This window comes from Boleophthalmus pectinirostris, unplaced genomic scaffold, assembly GCF_026225935.1.
Source record: "Boleophthalmus pectinirostris isolate CB_2022bp ecotype Guang Dong unplaced genomic scaffold, ASM2622593v1 HiC_scaffold_5, whole genome shotgun sequence".
Lineage (NCBI taxonomy): Eukaryota > Metazoa > Chordata > Actinopteri > Gobiiformes > Gobiidae > Boleophthalmus > Boleophthalmus pectinirostris.
This window is the reverse complement of record NW_026571404.1, coordinates 16,402,215-16,423,615: the sequence shown is the minus strand read 5'-3', so window position 1 is coordinate 16,423,615 and position 21,401 is coordinate 16,402,215. Positions and strand designations below refer to the sequence as shown.

At 38.5% G+C, this 21,401-nt stretch overlaps 1 protein-coding gene across 3 annotated transcripts in view; it reads right to left on the bottom strand.

The window, feature by feature from the left end:
* Nucleotides 1-21,078, bottom strand: part of lyst (lysosomal trafficking regulator) — a 74,465-nt gene extending 53,387 nt beyond the window's left edge. For all 3 annotated transcript variants that reach the window (XR_008633309.1, XM_055162362.1, XM_055162363.1), the window contains exons 1-7: nucleotides 20,994-21,078; nucleotides 15,415-15,613; nucleotides 9,738-9,828; nucleotides 6,184-8,278; nucleotides 4,143-5,076; nucleotides 3,053-3,214; nucleotides 550-706 (exon numbers count right to left, since the gene is read on the bottom strand). Coding sequence is in view for 2 of the 3 variants with exons in the window: in XM_055162362.1 (XP_055018337.1) it covers nucleotides 550-706; nucleotides 3,053-3,214; nucleotides 4,143-5,076; nucleotides 6,184-8,278; nucleotides 9,738-9,828; nucleotides 15,415-15,606 (3,631 nt within the window). In the remaining variant the exon portion in view is untranslated. The remainder of the gene's footprint in view (nucleotides 1-549; nucleotides 707-3,052; nucleotides 3,215-4,142; nucleotides 5,077-6,183; nucleotides 8,279-9,737; nucleotides 9,829-15,414; nucleotides 15,614-20,993) is intronic.
* Between the last annotated feature and the right edge of the window lie 323 nt (nucleotides 21,079-21,401).

The window sequence follows — 21,401 nt, the reverse complement described above, 5'->3', positions numbered from 1 at the left end:
AGTATTTTATTAAACCTTCATCCAACACAAGCAGGTGACTCCATCAGGCCAAGTTACGGGTAAGATATGTGGATAGGCAAGCCAGAAAGTATAATAATTAATTATAATTGATAACTGACCTAATAACTGACCTACACCTAAACACCTAAAATTTAATCAGTGCAGGCTAGATAGTTCAATGCCATATGATGGAACATTTCAAGTAAAGCAACTGCATTAATTGAAAGAAACAGACAGCCATAAAAGTTACATAGTGCAACCTTAAAGAAATATTTGCAAATTGTGTAAAAAATGCTGCATTTGGCAAAGTAAAACGCTTGAGATGAAAATGAATTCAAAATAAAATTATACTTAAATATAATTAAACAAAAAGAGACAAAAGCAAAGAAAGAATTGCAGAGAACAGTAAATGAAGCAGACTTAAAATGACAATAGTTAAACATTGGCTACCCATGTTCAGCTTAGAGAGGTTAACAGTGGCCAGAGAGAGGGAGGGGATGTAAGTTAGTGTGCATTGTAGCATGTTAAAATTGTTTGGAGTGGACCTACCCTCTTCCTGGCGGGACATGTCCTCTGGGTTGCTTTCGCTGTCTGCGTCGTAGCCCTCCTCCTCTCCGGGGGGCTTCACTCCGCAGCTTTGCACCTCATCTACCTCTTCAGACAGATCCCCCGCTGGGACCACCCCCTCCACCAGGACCTGCAACTTCTGACAACATAAAACAAAAACTCAAAAACAGGAAACTCTGTATCAAAACGGTTTTGCAACATCTACTCACCCATATCTTGGTAGAACAAAAAGACTAAAATTAATAAAAAGTTTGACAAGAATGTGTGAGACAAGCTGAGGTCTGACCACTAATGCTGCAAATCAATTGCAGACTAAATGTTTTCAAGTAAGAGGGGAAAAAGTACAAGATTTTGGTCATAAGACGTTTCTCAGCTGACTCACACTCACACAGGCAGTTCCTTGATGTGTGGAAGTAAAGCCAGTCATAGCAAACACTTACATACTCAAAGCAAATGTGAAAAAAAAAAAAATACTAGTAGCACTACACTATACACCCTTTTCAAACAAGAATAGGTTATTTAACACTGACAGAATAACAAGTAGTCTAAAAGTGATATATAAAGTGAATACCACACTCTAAAGGGCTCATTGAGAAAAACATTAGCTGTTAGGAAATAGGTAACTCTATTATATAAAAGGTAAATCCTCTAATGTACGAACAGGATTAGGCAGACAGGCATTTTAAGACTTGAATGGAAAACATAATGAGGAGACAGGAGGAGAGAGGAGGAGACGTCACCAGCTAATTAACTGGTAAATTGAGTGAATACAGCCGAAACGACAAGATAATGTATGGAAATAACTCACTGACCTCTTGTATCTATTAGAGCAGTGTCAATAATATCCTAATTAAAGTTTGTCTACATGGTTTGTTCACAACATGGGAGTTGCAGTCAGTTTGAGGCCTTTCTGAAGTGTCATTATTACCAAGTTTACAACTACAAATCAGATATTAATTAAAAGCTACACACCATCTTACAGGTTGTAGTAATAAACAGCACTCTCTGTGTAGAATAAAAATAGAAACGGTTTTAAGCACATGTATATAGGATAGGATATTACAACTGTATACTCTTTTGCTAAATTATATTTTCATTGCAATTGTACATTGGGGTGTCTTAATAGACTGGAAAATTGACTGACTAAGCCAGTGGTTGAGAGTTGTCAAAAACTCATATAGTAAGTAATTTGGATAAGTATATATTTTATTGAAAAGCTCAAATAAACGGGAATAAATTGATCTGTAATGAATAGTTACAGAATGTTCCATTTCAAAACATGGTCATATTGTGTTACATTATATTGTTTTAAAATTTGTGTTTGTATTATTATTGTGGTATCAAAATGGATATTGAGTATCAAGTCTGTTTAATGTCAAAATTGAGTTTAAATTTTAGTATTGAGACAATGCTATCATATTTTATAAGGGTAAAAGGTTGTGTTCTTTCTCTAAAATTTGTGTTAAAAACATGACCAATGGGACAATCATGATTTTGAAATAGCTTTGTTTAAGTACAACTAGGTAAAGAAAGAAAGACTAGCACAGGTCCAGTGGTCTTCTAAACCTATTGTAAAACACCACAGTTGCTTTCTTCTCACTGTAGTGGTCATGAGTCATTAGTCGATACAAACCCACAAGGCAAAGCAGCTGCTTGAACTGTGTATGCATGTAGGAGGTGCACAGTCCCTATTAGCCCTAAAGAAAGCCTGACATTATTTAGCTCTGCTGCTGTTCTGTACATCAGACAGATAATGGCTTCTTAGCAACGCATTGTGAAGGTCGCCAAGTACACACAACCGATTCAATGGAAAAAGCTTTCTTTTGTTTGTGCTGGTTGTGTCTCGATAAACAGCACTTCTCATTATATTTTGTCAGGCATAGATACAAAGAGAATACTTAACACTGACTACGTCAATGTAATCAATAGACAAAGGCAGTGTATCTGAATGGACAGGGGAGGATGAAGAGTGTCACAGGGACATAGCGTGAGGTGTCATGTTATTACTAGACTGAGCTTCATACATGAATAAAGCCAGAGACAAATGTAAAACTGGGATATTACAAAAAATATTGATTGGTTATTGTATTTACAATAAATAACTCAGGCAAAGAGGTTACAAGAAAACAGTATGTGTGTTAGTCCCAAACCAGGCTAAATTGTTCAGTATATCAAACAAAAACTGTCTAAGGCTAATATGAAATGAGTTTTTCTGCACTTTAGGGGGCAGTGGCGACCTAAAAATGTAAGACAAATGGAACAATTTTAATCAGATCTCTTCGATCTTTAAAAAACACAAAAGATAGGAAGCTGAAACCAAAGTGCCATATTATATGCAACATTTTAATTTTTAAATGGAAACAGTCTTAATTTTTCATCATTCTGATCAGAAATCTACAGATAGGAATAAATAGGCAAAAGTATTGCTTAAAAAGAGTTAAATAAGATAAAGATAAGATGATTATAGAAGTAACACAGGCCTTACCTTCTCTGGTTTCTCCTCGGGTGGGTCTGGGGAGGGGGAGACCTCGGCTAAAGCGACCCTCAGAAGGGAGTTGAACAGTGGGATGGCGAGGTCAGAGTTCACTACTCCTGAACGAGCCAACTGGTCTCTCACCTCGGACAGAGTCTCTTCAACAGATTGTAGCTGAAAACAAAGATAAAGAGACACATTATTTACACTATAATCAAGTATATAACTGTTGTATTTTTATCCTTATAAATATAAATAACAAGGTGTGTATGCATGTATTAGGTTACAAGGTATCCAATTCTGAAATGATGACTATGGTAAATGGTCATAGACTAAATAAGTGTACAGTATTTTTTTCATTTTTGCAAAAAGAGAGGCTGTTTTACTTTTATCTGGTATTAACTGCTAACACATAACATATTTAGATCATGTTACCTTTTTTGTTTTGAAAATGCCAAATTCTCCAAAAACAACATATTAGCATGTTTTATAAGTTTCAATTTCATGTTTGACACCCCAACTCAAAAGTCACTCAGGCTACACAATTGGCATTAAAGAAAACAACTGCACACATCACATCAAGTTTGTAAAGCCGTAGTGTGTTTTTTTAATATCATGCTTTTCCATAGTTATGGAGTATTGTCATGTGGTGGCATGGATGATGTAGGCTTGTGGGTGGAGCATTGCACAAATATTACAGCTAACTGTAAGACGGGTTTGAAAAGGACCCAGTAAATATCGCTAAAATACTTAAACATGCACAGACGACATCTAAAAAATCTTTTTGATGACGGAACATTGTTATAACATGGTAGAAGGCACCAAATATATAATAGTTAACAGATATAACAGATTTATGGCTTGACATTCATCCTCTAGCTTTTTGCTAAGTGTGCACTCCTCAGTAGTGTTTATTTATTTTTATTTTATTGGTCTTATTGTACTGCAATTTTTATGATTTAGTATTTGTTTGATATGGCTGGTTTTATTGTTTTATGATTAGTGAGATATATTTTCTGTTTTAATTGTGCTCTGTCTACAGCAATGTGGCTTGTTTATAAAAAGAGCTATATAAATAAAGTGGATTTGAATTTGGACCTACCTGGAAAGACAGCTCAGGCTCCACTCTCTGCAGGGCAGTGTTTGCGCTGTGCAGACAAATGGCCAACAGTGCTTCGAGGAGCCGTATGCTCTGAAGTTGCCACTCTTCCTCCAGTTTTCTGGCTGGGTCTTTGGCCTTCCCCTCAATGTGTGCTGGGCTGTGGACCTCTGCCTCCTCCTGCCCCACCACAAGGTTAGGAGCAGTGGACTCCGGACTACATTTACTCTTCCCGTCGCGTTTCTTTTTGGCTTTCCCATCTTTGGTCTTGCATGAGAGCTTCTGGATAACCATAGCCATGAGACGTAGGCAAATGTCTAGTCCCCCTAATCGGAAAAACTGTCTTTGGAACAAGGGGCTAGTTAAGTAGATCCATCTGCACACGGACCACACGTCGGCAGCCCTGCGCACCTGCTCTTTGGAAGGTAGAGCCACGCTATCTGGAGACAGGTATGGAAGTCTGCCCCCTAGAGGTTCACTAGCGGTACTATCATATCCAGAAGTGTCCTCTGAATCGTTAGCCGAGTCTCGATCTGAATCAGCCTCCTTGCTTACACATAGAAACGCTAAACATAGGAATAGATTGATAACATGTAAGTGTGTCTCTGCACGACTACGTCCTGGACCGCGCCCTTGAACGCTCCTGTTTTTATGACTGGGATAAGCTTCTTTTAGCCCCTCATAAAATTTACTAAGACTTTGCGGACCCTCGCCAGCCCCTCGGGACCCCAATTCTTCGGCCAAAGCGAAAACAGCCTCTCTCTCCTCTGCGTCGGCGTTCTCCAGCTCCTGAAGCACCCCTTCAGCCTGCTTATGCCCAATACCGATGATCAGAGTTTCGAACACTTTCAGAGCCAAAGAACGGGTCTGATCCAAGTACACCAACTCAGTCACCTGGTTCAGGCCATTACAGCTCACAAAGAGGTCCCGAATCACCCTGTTAAAAATAATATTGAATAAATTTATGCAGCACATTTAAAGACTATAACATATAAAATACATAACATACATAACAAACATAAAACAAGGACAAATATATAAATGTGTTTATGTTTACTGTTGTGTTACTGTTTAGTATTTTTAGTTTAGTCTTGTTTTTGCGAGGCACATTTGTTCAAACAGTTCTCACAGTGGTCCAGTCTTGTTACTGGCAATAATGTAGTCTTGAACAGATGGTGCTATGACAAAAATACAGAACATGAATACATAATATTTTTTGTCCTTTTGTGGTAAGCAAATGTTTATGATAGAAAACTGTTTTTTTTTTTAAACTAAATAAATAAAAAGGACAAATGTATTAGTACATAAATCATAAATAAAATTCAATACCTGATAAACTACACATTATGAAGTATCATGCTGTCATATCACATGTCCTATAGACGTTTAAGAACTGCTACATTTGAAGAACTTAGATGAGACAAAGTTCAAGCAAATAATTACTTTTCCTCTTTCGAAAAATTCCCTTGAAGACTTCAGATGTCCAAGCACTGACCCACTAAATTTAGATCATGAAACTACAGCTGACAGAGTGTTGTCAGGACAGCAGGGCATAAAGGTACCAGATTTTCTCATGCACAATTTTATAGCCATATATTAAAAAAGCATTCAGCGTCCAACCAGAGGAACTAACACAACTATTTCAAAGTGATATGTCTAAGACCTGTAACTATTGGGACTTACATAATCAGTTCAGGTCCCCCTATCACCGTCCACGACTGCAATCAATTATTGACTGGCATTAATTAGCAATGAGCTGCAGAGATGGCTCTAATGACACTGACACTGTCCAAGGTGGATTTACTGTAAGTGGATATCAACAGTACACACAGAGCAGTTTTAATGAGTTTGAGTTATGCAAGAGGGCTGGCTCGGGATTGGATGTTCATTTAATTTTTAATTGAATTGAAATGTCTCTCACAGCTTTCTTGTTCTAACCTTTCAGGCAAAATGAAGGGGGTTGTTCTGTGTTTGTCATTTAAATGTCACTTGTATTAGTGACAGACATTTTGTCTGTGTATGAATATGTGGTCGGATATCTCACCTGGACTTGAGCAGGGTGGGCAGAGTCTGCAGGTACACTAGCAGCACCTCGATGGGCAGGCAGTGTGTGTGGTAGGTGCAAACCTGGGTGCAGACAGTCGACACACCCAGTTGCTGCGCATGATGGGCGAGCTCCACCCCTCTCTGGAGAACTGGGTTAAAGATGTGAGTGTACAGCTGCCACTGCACGATGGCATTGCCACGCAGAGTTAGGTGACACACGTGGCCCGCCACCTGCTGGCTGAGAGTCCAGTCTTCCCCAAACACCAGCTCCTGATAGGCCTGCAGCGCATCCCACTTCCACAGCATGTCCTCAGTGCCTCCTCCACTGGGCAGGATCCCCTGAGAGCGGTAACACAGCCCACTGGACACTGTGTGCTCCCCCTGCTGGAGGGTCTCCTCCAACCCGGGCAGCTGGCTGCTGTCCAGAGTGCAGATGTTACAGGAAGCTAGTTTGGCCTTCTCCGAGGGCTGTCCCCCTCCCAACTGGTCCAAGATCAGCCGGCCCAAAACACTCAGGACATGGGACTGGTAACTGCGCAAACCTGGAGCTTTGAAGGCGTGGAGCAGTGGTCCGACCACAGACCGGGGGTCCATACAGCAGCAGATGCCCACTGCCTGGACCCCAGCCAGCACCTGTAGAACGGCTGGCCCGCTCGGAGAGAGTCGCTGTAGCAGTCGCAGGCACTGATGAGCACAGGCAGCTAGACAGCAACAGCGCTCTGGGTACCTCCCCGTGTCCCCCTCTCCTTCTTTCCCGTCCCCGTCCTCCTCAAAGGGGTTCCGTCTGGCCCCCTGCTTAAAGGCTGAGACAGGCAGACCTGACAAGTCTCTGTGGTGATGCAGAAAATGTGAGTACTCGCAGCGACGATGGCGTCTCCGGGCACAGACTGACTGATGCAGCTGCTCAGACTTGGCCTTCTTCACAGCACTAATGATCTTAAACACACCAGCGATGAGGCCGCGCAGTCGCTCTGCTGCCTCTCCTCCGATCTCAGAGTCCCGTGCCCGGCACAGGCCCTCCAAACGCAACACTGTGGCCTCAAACAGCTCCAGGCCACGGTGTTGCACAAACTCGTGGATAAGCTCCAGAGCCTGGCTGAAGAAGAAGGGGTTCGGAGTGGAGGCCTGCAAGCAGCCCAGCAGCACCTGCAAGACCCCCTCCAGCAGTTCAGGCAGGAGCAGTGCCCTGTGGCGATACCGTGAGAAGGAGAAGTCGTCCTGGACTTCCTGCAGGGTCTTCTTGGGGCGAGGGGCAAAGGGATTGGTTTGCCGGTCTAAACAGCTCCTGATTTTGAGCGTGGCACGAAGTAGGTCAGTGAGGCTGCGCCGTAGACTGTCAGGGAGGGTTTCGCTCTGACTCACATCCACAGACATCAGGTGCAGAATGGTGCGCAGGAGCATCCTCTGTACCAGAGCTATGGGCTCCTCTGTCCAGCCCCCTGCCAGCTCCTCTGCCCCAGCTCCCACCATGCCCCCCCCACAGCACTCCCCAAACTCTGTCAGGATCTCCGTCAGAGTAGGCACTACGCTGACCGCCAGGCCGGGGTTGTGGTTGATGCTCATGTCAAACTTGCAGACCTTCTCCAGGAGGGACAGCAGCACGTGGCACAGGTCAAATGGAGAGTTCTCCATTCGGTTGAAAATGGAGATGGCTGCGGGATCTGTGAGAGTTTCTGTGTCTGTCTGGGATGCGGTGGTCCGGGGATGGTGGTAGGGGGCACTCATGTTGTCGGTGATGGTGCTCGCGTTGGATGTTGTGGTGTGGGTTTGTGGCTCAGATCTGTGATGCTGACAGCTGACTCTTAACGTGGTTCCATGGGGTCTCCTGCTCCTCACACCCCCTGGTCCCGGGACAGGCCTGTCTTCAGAGTTGGCTTCAGAATCGGACGTCGACACTTGGGATTTGCGAGCATCTTTCACAGAGTATCTTTGGGCGGTCCTGCGTGAGCGGCGGGACTTCCATGTACCACTGGACACTCGCGGTCTCCTCCCCGGCGTCTGCTCATCTGTCCCAGCCTTCTGTCCCACTCTGAGAGGTACGGCCTTTACCTCCCAGTTCAGGAACACCTCCAGTAAAGATGGCAGCGTGAAATCTGTTGAAATAAAGAATACTGTTACTCCTACAGTCATTTCAAATCCTCTTAAATCATAATTTATATTTTGAAACACTTTTCACTAGAGGAATCCATGTCAGGTGCACTTCATTGTTTGTTAAGACTTTCTCAGTTCGGAAGAATTAATTAAAGTAAAAATGTCTAGGCTCTATGTTAGAAAAGATAACGGTAATGTACTAAATACCAGTGTCATTCTAAGGTCACAGGGCCCTGCAACAGCCAAAGCTAACCTGCCAAAATACAGGTTTAGACAGGATTAATCAGGATCCCATTAACACAGCAGTACTAGTTGTAATGTGATGCAACACCAAAATGCACACAATATTCGTTAAATTTATTGAGGGGGGAAAAAAAAGAAAAAAGCATTTAGCTTTTAAAAATTTAGTAATGCCACCAAGCACCAAAATACCTTTTATAAGTGACAAATGTAATGATTTTAAGTTAATACTTTTTCTGATGCCTTGTTATTTATCTGTGAGAATTTGAATTGATAATAATTTTGTAATTGTGTGTAACATGGCAATCATGGACTGCAGATGTAAACTCTATTTAGTTATAATTTTTGTGCAAAATATCCTTTTTTATGAGCCAAATATCTTAAAAAAATAAAAATAAAATTTAGCACAAAGCTTTCATAATCTAGACTAGGGGTGTCAAACTCATTTTGGTCCAGGGGCCGTATCCAACTGACTTTGATCCCAAAGGGGCCGGATCAGAAAACTCATGTCATATAAACCCCAAAAATAACAATAATTTCAAATATTTGTGCAGAGAAACACAAATATAATACAGAAATATTTTTTAAATGATGAACTCTTTCTTTTACAAAATATTATAATATTATGAACAACCTGAAACTTTAAGAAAAATAAAATTTTAACACAATGTTTTAACATGAAATTGTTTAACATTAACTTGTATATATAGGAATAAGTAAAATTTTCTTGGAAAATCCTGCACTCGCCTCCACTTTTCTCATTTTTGACATTTTGCTGATGAGGGTGTCACGGTCAACAGTCAAAACGATCGTCCTTTAAGAGTGTTTGGAAAGAGACAAGTCTTCATTTGTGCTGCTCTGGTGGGAAGGGCCACGTACAGAGAAGCTGGAGACGCTGCTATGATAAGCACCACAGAAAATTAACAATATTTTAATAAAAAATAGAATTAAAATATTTTATTAGAAAATCAGCCGAGGGCCAGATTAAAAGTATTGGAGGGCCGGATCTGGCCCCCGGGCCGCATGTTTGACACCTGTGATCTAGACCAAGACATTAATGATCTATAATGAGACAGGAAGAGTCCACGGTCGTAAATGAAACATGTCAAATCACAACCTCTGATACCTCCAATAGTAACAATGCTTCTCATCAGCCAGATGGGTGGAGGTATGCACTGTTATAATCCATATTATTTCTATCGGTTGCTATAAAGCACTAACCTGGGGCTTTTTCCTCCTGAACTGGGATCTTCCAGACCAGTGGTAGCAGTGACAGCAGTAGAGTGAGCAGCTCCTCTCGACAGGTCAGCTCCTAAGAGAGAGAGGGGGGGGGCAAATGTGGAGAGAGGAAGTTAAAAGAGGGTGAGAGAGGGAGAAGGGGTAAAAGAGGGAGAGAGGCACACAGAGAGAGGGAGAGAGAGAGGTAACGCCAAATGGATGTGGTATGGTCACAGCTGGATGCTACCGCAAGTCACTCCCACCACTCGCTCACAGGACATTATGTCTCAGTCATATTTGGATTATCAAATAAGCGACACAGCATCATTTCAAAGAAGACATGCCTTGTTCTGGTATATAGTTATGATCTGTGATCCATATATGTATTTGCATTTTACATTTTGTTAAACTCAAAAAACACATTATTTATCTAAAAAGACTAAATAATATAAATTGGACCCTTGACTTTCACATGATGTACATGTGTTAAGGTTTTTTATTGTTTGTTTTGGTTCAGAACAACTAGTAACAACTATAGACTAAGTTTGCAGTAGCCCAAAACTGCTCTATGATGGCCACAGTAAATTACAGCAAATATCAAAAATTTGCCAATACTGATATTAAGCTTTTAAAATCCATACTCATCTATCTATCCAATATGAAGTCATAGTTATAATGTAATACTTTTCGCAAACAAAATATCTGGTATAAGAAATTATTTGTTGCATGATTGTCTAAGCATACAGCTATATTTATATATTTGTATTGATAAAGACAAATTGCAAATGACATGTAGAAACTGGGGGCGGAAAAAAAATGGTCCAAATATCTGCACATTTAAAAAAAAAAAAACAGATAACAATAACTAATCCCTACCAGAAACGCTCTACAGTGGTTTCATTGGTAAACTTTGCAATATAATTATACTAGTTTGTCTTCTGCTGATTGAGTGGTATAACATGCGCACATATAACATTACCAGTAAGTCTGCTGCTAGCTACTACTACACATGTCTTAGCCGTCATTTGGAGGCTAGGTATGAAAAGGTTTTCTATTTAATCACTGAGTGAGTTTCTGATGCAGAGCCAGGCCAGTGTCAGTGTGCAATGTGGCGTGTGTTTGACAGCCACACTTCCCAGACTGTGAGGATCTCGAGTCTATTCAGAGCATTCCTCACCACAGAGAGAACCAGCTCTGCAAAGTGCTAATTAAAAACAATCAACATCCTGCAACAAGTGTGAATTAAAACATATCAACTATAGGGCTTTGGAATAGTGAGCCAAGTTAACCTTTTAAATAGACTGTGTAATGTATGATAAGTTATACTAGACTTGCCCCAACATTAGTGAAAAATACTACTAAAGAAAATGTATAAACTATAATATTGACAGCCATTTGATAACACTCCTGTAACCCCACTCACGTACATATTTAATGGATGGATTTCACGGATTTTGAATAAAAATATATGCATTTTTCACTTTTCACAAATTAGAAAAAAACTGCGCTAAAGTACCCTTGAAAAAAAGTGCTCAAGAAAATGTTTTGATTACTCTTCAGAAGCAAGTAACATTAGTAACAGAACTATTACCTGACTTCTGTTGCCATTTAGAGTTAAAAAAAGAAAATGTACAAATGTAAACGTATTTACCTTAAAGCATAATGAGCTCCAATAAACACAAAGCACATAAAATAACAAATAACAAGCACTACCTAGGACTACCTAGAGTTAATGTACACACTATTCTGCTTATACACACCATGTAAAACACACAGTGAATAGTGTGAATAGATTAAAAGAAATTAACCTTAAATATAAAAACAAATTGGAAGTTCTGCCACTGTTACAGGTTAGGGCATATTTTCAAAGCAGTAAGGGTTCTTAAAATGCAAATAGGTTTCAGTAAACAAAAACAAGTAGATATTTTGTCATAGCATTTTGCTGCTTCTGTTTCAATTAAATAAACCCAGAACCTTGAAGACCCACATTACCTTGTCACATTACCGTTCTAATTTTCTAAAAGTTAATTTGTGCAGAAATATTCTATTAGCCAGATGAATATAAAACAAATCATAGATATTTGATGTATAATGTAAATTGTACAGTCTCTAGCTTCCTTTGGCTCCATTTAGAGCTATGCAAAGCAATTTCAAATTCTGCTGTTTCTCCACTTTGCTTTCACGAATGCAGACAACCATCTAGTACAAAATAAATTAGCTGCTTAAAATATAATACCACCACCACCACATAAAATGTAACTCTTTTCAAGTGTTCCATTGACGCACAATGATAACCTGCTGAAGAAAATAAATTACTTGGTTACTGTAAAAAACAGACTTTCTAAATATAAAATTACATAATCACCATGTGTTTTGTATCTGTGGTACAATTTATCCTTGACTTCTTCTCAACTGCATAATAATAGTATGATATTGGTTTACAATAATATTTAGGGATGGTCTGATACGGATTTTTGAGCCGATACCGATATCCAATATCCAGTATTTGGCTTGCTGCTGTGGTAATAACCAATATTTGCTGATACCAATATTAAGATACATTTGTGGGCCTTGCTGTGGATTTTAAAAGCTTGAGTTGAAGTCAAGATCAAAAATAATAACAAGGGCTGAGCCTGGTTAATATGGGAGACCACTGAGAATACCAGGTGCCACAGTGGGGCAGCAATGCTTTAGTGCATGCTATTGTTGGGTACAGGCAGCATATGTGAAGTGAAGTGTCTTGCTTACGCATGCAGTGAAAAAGCAGATGGCAATGGTTGCAGGGGCTGATGGCAGCCTCAGTTCTCTGACTCTACCCCAGGGCAGCTGTGTCTATAGCCGACTAATGCAGTGTAAATCTCTTTCTTGAAAGGCACTAAATAGTACATTTAGGACACAGCTATTATGATGAGGACAATATATCACCCATGTATCACCTCACCCACCCCTTCCTTGTTTAGTTGAATACAGAGCTCTGAAACTGCACAGCCATCCCACACAATCTCAACATCAAAGCATTGTGAACTACTGAGGATAAAAGCTTGGTCCTCCACTTCACCCTAAACTCCTACTCCTGTTGGTTACATGAGTGAAGGGATCAATACTGAGCACAGTGAGAGGCCTGGACTCAGAGCATCAGGGTAAAGCAGACGAGCAGTGGAGCTGTCAGAGCCTGGTGCCTTTAATAGAGACACAATAGACCTCTGTCTGCAGCATGCTAACTGCTAACACACCAATACTGCTAACTTTCATGCATATGTCACAGTACAAATTTGGATATGTCAGATAACAAATTTTGAAGCACAATATATAATGCTATAGAGATGTATTGTGATGAACAATAATACTGAATCTACTTTATGGCACTGACACAATAACAAGGTACAAATCCTTTTTAAATATACAAAACCATTAAAATCTAGAGCTACAAATAAATAGCACAATACAAGCCCATGCACTTTTTATTTTATTTCTGTTTGTCCAGCTTCTGAGAAAAGGCAGCTATCAATCTCATGGATAAGCTAAAACGCAAAGCAATACATTACAGATGGAAATCTATAACCCACTTCTTTTATGTCAAATCATCCATTCTGAGAAGGATCTGGACCAGTTTGTACTCCAAACCCAATAATAAAAAAAATAAACCAAAGATTTAATATGAACTTCACATGAATTCCAATAAATAGTCTGAAACAATAAGGAGATATTAAAAAAGAAAAAAATGAAACATTTTGCAAAAGATATGTACACAAGACAGATAATGAGCCACAAAAATAGTGACGCTATTGTAATTAAAATTACAGACCTAAATTTGGAGCTCTAAGTCTACCTGGTTTCCACTCTGCAAACTGTGAATGTAAGTATAGATTTTTTAAATCATAACATAAAACAAAAAAAATTACATTTTAAAATCAAGCCTCTTTTTGTGTCAGTGGCATGTACTTAACCTGTTGCTAATAGACAATAGACTAGTAGCCTACATGAAGAGTAGTTCAGCCTGTTTTTCAGACTAATGGCAAAGCATTTTTATATATACCTCTTGACATGTGCTGCTGCCTTATAAATGTAAAAACAAGCTATAAAAGTAATTCTGTATTATCCATCACTCTCTGTGCCCTTTTGTGAAATGTGGTTAGATTAGTTTTTATTTCATATTTTACAGCATCTCAAAATCATGTTGCTTTAATGAAAGACGAGACAAAAAACAACATAGTGAGCAGATGTACGGGTCTGTTGACATTGACAAACCAGAGCATGGTTAGGCTCAGGCTGTTGTAGCAGCTACAAACTTAAAGTGTATACAAAGCATGGCAATTGCATTTAATGGTGTTCAGAAAAGAGAACAAGCATTCATTTTTAGAGCAGAGGCAAAAAAATTTCTAGTTATGAAACAAGAAGGTGTTAGAGATTACACATTTCACAGGATTATATAAATATAAAGATTTTTAAAGGTTTAAGTATGGAAAGTAAATTATTAGCAGATTTCAGACCATCTGGTGCTTCTTCTGGCTCGTCACAAAAATATGATAAATGATGATTGCCACTGATACAATAACTCGAAAGCAGGATCATTATAATTCATAATAAAAGAATAACTGCAACAAATGAATGACACAAAGAAACATTCAAGTAGATTTATAATGAGTCACAAATATGTGTGACACAAGAAAAAGTTCCCCACTAGAAATATCATTCACCTAAAATCTACTGAATGATAAGCCGATCTAGTAATTATTTTGACAGGCCTGGCTAAGTTTGTCAGTAGATAAAAATAATATGCAATGCAAATTTACAACTGATCTGAAGTGGTATAAAGTATATTTGTACTGTTGTACCCTTATGTCTGAACTGTATTGTCATTCTCATGCTTTTGATTAAACTATGTGCTCTGAGCAAACACTGCGCAATTTCCTTTTGATGGCAGAGATTAAGGCCAGCTGAGGTCAGAGGGGCTGATGGGAAACTGGCTGTACTGAATATATTGAAGAGCTATTGTAAATAGTCAGTGAGTGTGACATACACAATATACAAAATAGATAGAAAAAAGTTATTACTAGAAATAATTTGCACAGGCACACAATAGCAGAAGCCACATTGATATGTGTGGCACTCTCGATTCTATTTCTTCACAGACATTATCTGGGATGGTTTTCACTAAAAGTGATGAGGAAAAGGTAGAACATTCAGACAAATATCCAGTGTCACAACACAGTGTTTCCCGTAGCGCTTTATGGTTAAGGCCTTAAGGCCTTGACAACAAGTGGCCCCTGCCTGGACTCCATCCCTCCAAACGTGAATCACAAAACTACAGTCACTCACATTTTCACCAGCATCACCCTTGCCTAACCTATTTTCTGTGGGAAACACTGCAACAGTGGAACAAGTAGTACTTTTGATCCAGTTTTAAATCCAGTCGAGATAAAAGTAACTTTCCTTCAGCATGTTTTTCTGGTGAAATAAGTCAAACTACATCCCCCAGTGCTGCCATGTTTGCTCTGGTTTGCCTTTCGCTTACACCCAACCCATAATCCTGCCCTGTGCTGTGATTGGCTAAATAATAAAGTGATTTTATTTCTCATCAACTCATCTATTATAAAGACAATTGTGGGCAACTGGTTTTAGTAATAAAATGTAAAATATTGCAATGATATCTCATTACAGTAAATGATTTGTGACTGACCTGGTCAATGATGGAGTCCAGAGTGCTGAGCAGCAAAAAGCCCCGCCCCCGAACCAGGTACTCCCCCAAAGCAACCATGTGACTCTCCTCTTCATCCTCGTCCCGGGCCTCTGCCCTCTGGGCCACCGCGCTGCACAGCTGATGTACATCTGTCAGAAACTCCCTGGCCAGCGTGTTACTGGCCCCACTCATGTCTGAGCTGAAACAGGTAAAACAAGACAAGGGATATAACAAACACTATCAAAGTCACTGCTGTATTATCATGATATTACCATCACAATACAAGGTTGTACAATATCCCAGTTTTAAACACATCAAGATCTAATCATTTGAAATTGTAAATGATGGACCTTTTTAATCGGGGGTTTACAGTCAATCCTCTGCTCCATGTTTACTGAAAATGTGTGATATTGACAAATTGAAAAATTACATTTGGTTTGCAACAACTAAAGAATAATTTTCAGGTCCACAGGCAAACCAGTCATCATTATATTCTAAAGTAAATTATAAAGTTGTATGTATCCCTAGAACAAATAGGCCAAACCAAATCTTTGAGCAAAAACACAGCAGGCAAATGTAAGCACGGGTGGAACAAAATTAACATCTTACTATAGAACAGGCACAGAGTAAGGTAGTTTAAGTAATTTAAGTAGTGAAAATAAGTGTTCTTACATAAGTGAAGCGGCAGCTAAACAAATATCCCTCTAGTGACAAAAAGTCTACTATCCAGTTTGTAGTTTCTAGTTAGCATAAAGTCAACAATGCTTTCTCCTCCAAGCACGTTCACACTCCTATCGGTCATATGAGTAAACTCAACATTCACGACACACTTTATAGACTGCCAAGGCTTTAGTTACCTCTTGCAACTACAATTTATATTATAATTAAGGACTAAATGTTAATTAATTTGATCTACAAAACCCTTTAATATCAGCAAGAATAATATTAGTGTCTTCAGTCCACATGGCAATGGTGAGCACTCCCTAGTCTTATCTTATTTGGAGCAAAATGAATGAATTTGGTTGTACCATATTTTGATTTTGCCTGAATTTTTAGTCAACAAAAACCTCTTAACTTTATTGATAACTTAGGAAATCCCCCAGAGTTAGCTCAGCAAATCACCAAACAAACAACTGTCCACACATCTCTCCCTGCTAAATTGCAATCTTCAACACAATAGTCAGCTTCTGCTAGCTGTGGCTTTACAAACAATCTTTTATCTCACCAAATGTCTGTAATCCTGAAAGTTTTGCTCCCGTCATGTTGTGTATATTCCGGGTTAAACTTGAGCTCAGTCGGCTCTGTCCGCATACCTCCTTGCACGATGGCTGACTGAATTTTCTGTTCTGCAGCACAAATTCCATTAAATTGGAATTTCAAATGGAAGCCTTTCAGATTTGCAGCAGATCAGCGTATCACATGAAAGCACATGATGTCACATGGCGAGGGGACAGACCTCGGAAACAAGGCCAAGCCCTCCCTGACCTGTACAGGACCTACACTAAATGTCAGATGCTATATATTTAAAGGTTAGTAGTAATAAGCTAGTAAAACATATGTATATTCAATGAAATTTATCATCTGAGAAAATCTTTTGTTCTATTAATTATTAATCTATTCAATAAGATTTACAAAATTAAATGGAAATTATTTGATCACAATTGTGCCCCCTGCGTTTTCTTTTTTGGAATTGGAAAATACATTTAAAAAAAGAAAATCTAATCTAAATTTCAGGTGTAAGAGCAATACAAAAGGCAGATCACTTTGTTTACTGGAACATTTGTAATGGAACAAATATTAGTGTTCAGATCTGTTTGTCTGTGCCTCTGGATACACTAATTACATTTGGAGCTCTAAATTGAATCATAAGCAATATCAAAATAACAGTAATTATTTTAACCAATCATTTTCAGTAATTATAATTGGATTCTCTCATTACCGGGGACTTTGAGACTGCTTGCATTCAAAATGTGTGGAAGATATCTGACAAACCCAATCAAACAAATATGTATTGAATGGGGAAAATATTTTGTTAAACTAAATTGGCCATTTTTAAACAACAGAACTTCCCTAATGTTACATAATAATTTCATTTTATTTTGCCTGAAACTGAATTTGATTATCAAATTATTATTGCATGTTTTGAAGTGAGTTTGAAACACTAAAGTAGATAAACACGAACTTCATAGAGACTATAATTACAAAAATAAAAAGATGGAAAAAATAGTAGGATATGGGAAAGTTATTATGTAATCATCTTGATGCCTCACACTGTAGGTAATGTAATGTAATAGTCCACTGAATACAACTTATTTAAGACATTTTGAGATACGATCAGACTGCATTTCTACGGACAACTAGGGCTGGATATCATTCAGAATTTGCCGATATGATAGACAGACAACGCGATGTATAGGACACGATACGATGCATACTTCGATACAGTGCACTTTTGGTTCGATACGATATATTTCAAATCGATTCAATAGGGTTCAAGAAAAAATAAAGGCTAAATGATGGCTGTGATACTAAAAGTCTTTGTTAAACCACTTCTTTTGCAAAGTTCATATGAAACACAAACATTTTAATCATCAAAAACAATGAAAATGTCAAATGTGTTGCATAAACAAGTTTCCTTCCACTAAACAAACAACAAAACTGTAGCTCTGTAACAAAATCACTTAGTAAAATATACCAAAAAATACTCTTGGCAATACATATCAAAGTGATACGATATATCGATATTTCAATATTTTTGCACAGCCCTACTGACAACAGCACAATTTAATTTATATATTTATATTAAAAATGACCACAATTTTTGGCATCACCTACATTTTTTGTTTATTAGAAGAATTTTGTTTATTATTTTAAATCTCCAACAAATTAAAGGGCTCGTACCTGATTTTGAACCACATATATTTAATAATTAACTGCATGTCACACACACTTAGTCCTTTCTCAGTCTAACAATGAACCAACAGCATAAGCAGTTGTGCCCACACAGTTTTCATCCAACATCTTCTCTGATTAGATACAATTAGCCATCCCTGGCCATAGCTTCCTTGGGTTCTCATCCAGCAAAAGGTTGCACGAGTGAATCAGCTGCAGGTTCTACACCAGATGTCCTTCATTAGATGCTATATAACTTGAGTTGGCAATTTAGGTGAATAGGCTCTATTCACGCTTATGTCACAAACCAGGCAACATGCAATGACAACTCCTGGTGTAGTTATCGACACTAGGACTGTGATAAAACCCACTGACGTAAATGTCGTCAGCGGTAAATGAAGAGTGCATACGTATGTGCTGTTTGGAATAATCTTGAATTTGGCCCCTCATCTCTTCTAATCGCATGTACCCAGTGCACTCGGAGTTTTGTGTCAGTGTGGAAATGATGAAAACTGAGGTAAGGTTGTAATTGTTGATTAGCCAAACATAACGGAACGCTACAGTGACATGTAGATGAAGAAAACTGGGACATTACATTTTCAAATTTTTCCTAGATTTTTATTTATTTATTTAAAAGGGACAGTGCATATTCATGAACATATACTTGTAAATACGCCAGAATTAGCCCTAAGGCTACTTTTCATCTGTAGTCCCTGGCAGGTCAGAGAGATAGAGACATAAAACATAAGAACATAAAACGCGTCACAATAGACAAACACACAAGCATGACATACAACACTGACATTTACATAGGAGCATAACATTAGTGATCACAAATCTGGTTTCTCTTAAGACATCGCTTCAGATTAGTTTTAAATGAACTGAATGTGGTGGAGTCTCTTATAGCAGCTGGGATGTTGTTCCAGATTTCTGTGCCCTTGACTGATAACACCTGTTGACTGAAAGTTGTGCGTCTATAGGGTATTGCACAGTCGCCTCTGATAGAGGCTCTTGTTACCCGACCACTAGTGCTGGACCTGGGCTTAATGAACTCACCCAGAGCTGGTGGAGCAAGTCCATTTAAGATTTTGTAGACTGAGCAGGCGAGTTTACATTTTTGAAAATTTCCCAAACTTAAGATATTATACTTCTGTAGTATGAGACAATGATGAAACGATAAAGATTTCCTATCAAATATCTTTAACACTTTTTAAAAAAGTGATTCTATTATTTTTAAGGTTGTCATGCTTGTTAGTGACCAGTTAGTAATGCTGTATTCAATATGAGAGAGAATCATGCTGTGGAGAAATATTTTAGCTGCATTTTCTGGCAATGATGCTCTAATTTGCCTAAAATTGTGAATATTAAAATTAACAATTTTTGATATGTTTTTTACATGTTTTTTAAAAGTTAAAGTGGAGTCCAAGGTAACACCAAGATACTTAAATTCATCTACAAACTGGAGTCCCTCACCCCTCAGCAATACATTTAAACAAGACTTTTGTCAAACTTATTCATAGAACTTTAAATGCATGGCCTTACTACCGCGAACAGAGCCCGTTGGAAGTTGTCATTGCATGTTACCAAACATGCAATGTGTGAATTGTCTTGCCTTGGGACAGAAAAAAACAGTATAGCTCAGGTAAGGCTTGCCTCCCTGTCTCACACTGCCCCTCAGCATCTAATCCAACCATTGCTTTTGATATTTTTCTGACAAAACCAAAATTCCAGCAAAAATGACTGGAGTGGCCAATTATGCTGTTTTATTGCCAAGAAAATTAAATGATTTTTTTTTTCTGTTTGGACACAAGCATTTTTTTCTTTCAACCATTTTAACTGAAGCTGTCCAAAGTCATCAGCACTCAGCCGAAGACAGGCAGATTTCATGAATGCTAATGTGGCTAACTCCAGGTGCAGTGTGCGTGCATTACTTAAACAGCTTTGAATACAAACAAGAAGCTGGAGAGGTGCTAATGTCCCTAAACTTTCCCTCATCAGTATGGAAATCTATGCAGCCAGGCCCTCCAACTCTAATGCAGCCAGATTGCATAATATGAGAAACCTTTTACTCCAGAAAAGATAGAAGTTACACTGACAAGAAAGTAGTGCTTAAAGTAGTTTAAGTAGTTTTGGTCAGAGGTTGCTAATGTGTTTCTTTTTTTTTTTTACTTGAATAAATTGAACCCAATTTTGGTCACATAAAAGGTCAACAATGGCTTAAAGCAGCTCACTTTTAAAAGGAGACATATTATACAAGATCAGCTTTTAACCATGTTATAACTGTTTCCGCTTCTCATTTATGCACTTGAAGTTGCAGTTTTAAGTAATAGTTATTTGAGGTGTCCTTGCTTCAAAAACTACAGTTTTCCCCTACCCCCTATACATGGCCAATTGACCACTGCTCTAGACTTATTTTCTCTAATCAGCAATCAATATTGCAATTTAAAAAGGCTAAAATAATGATAATGTGTTGTGTAACATAGATAGCTACATAGCAGACAAAAGCATACTGTAAAATTATTTTCAAAGCTGAGCCACAATTTTTAATATTTGTAATTTAAACTTCAAAAACTGAATATCAGTGAGCTTTTATTATTCTTGTCTGATTACATGAAAGCTTATAAGGCTTTCAGGGGGTTTCTTGACACTAAAATGTTGATGGAATTCAAATCAAAATATCAGCGTACCAGAATTTCAGTGCATCTTTGGTCTGGTTGGGGAGATGCTGGACATAGTGGAAAAGGCAAAGGAAGTTCTCCAGACTCTGAAGTGTGACCTAAGAGAGAAAAATACAAGAAAAAAAAAAAGATTTAATTAAAAATCTCTCCCAAAAACAACACATCGCATGACAGTGCACCATCCCGAGAGGAAACAATGTTAGGAATTTCCAGTAAATCTTGGTAATTGTCACACATGATGCTACACTGATTTAATTAGTGATGTAACTAACTTCATTACAGTTTGTGAAGTGATTTACAGGAAAGAAACAGTGCTAATCCTGTGTATATATTACTTATCCTTACAATGAAACTAATACATAATTACTAACAAACTTTAAAGGTTGTATATTATGCCAAATTTACTCCAGTGCATTG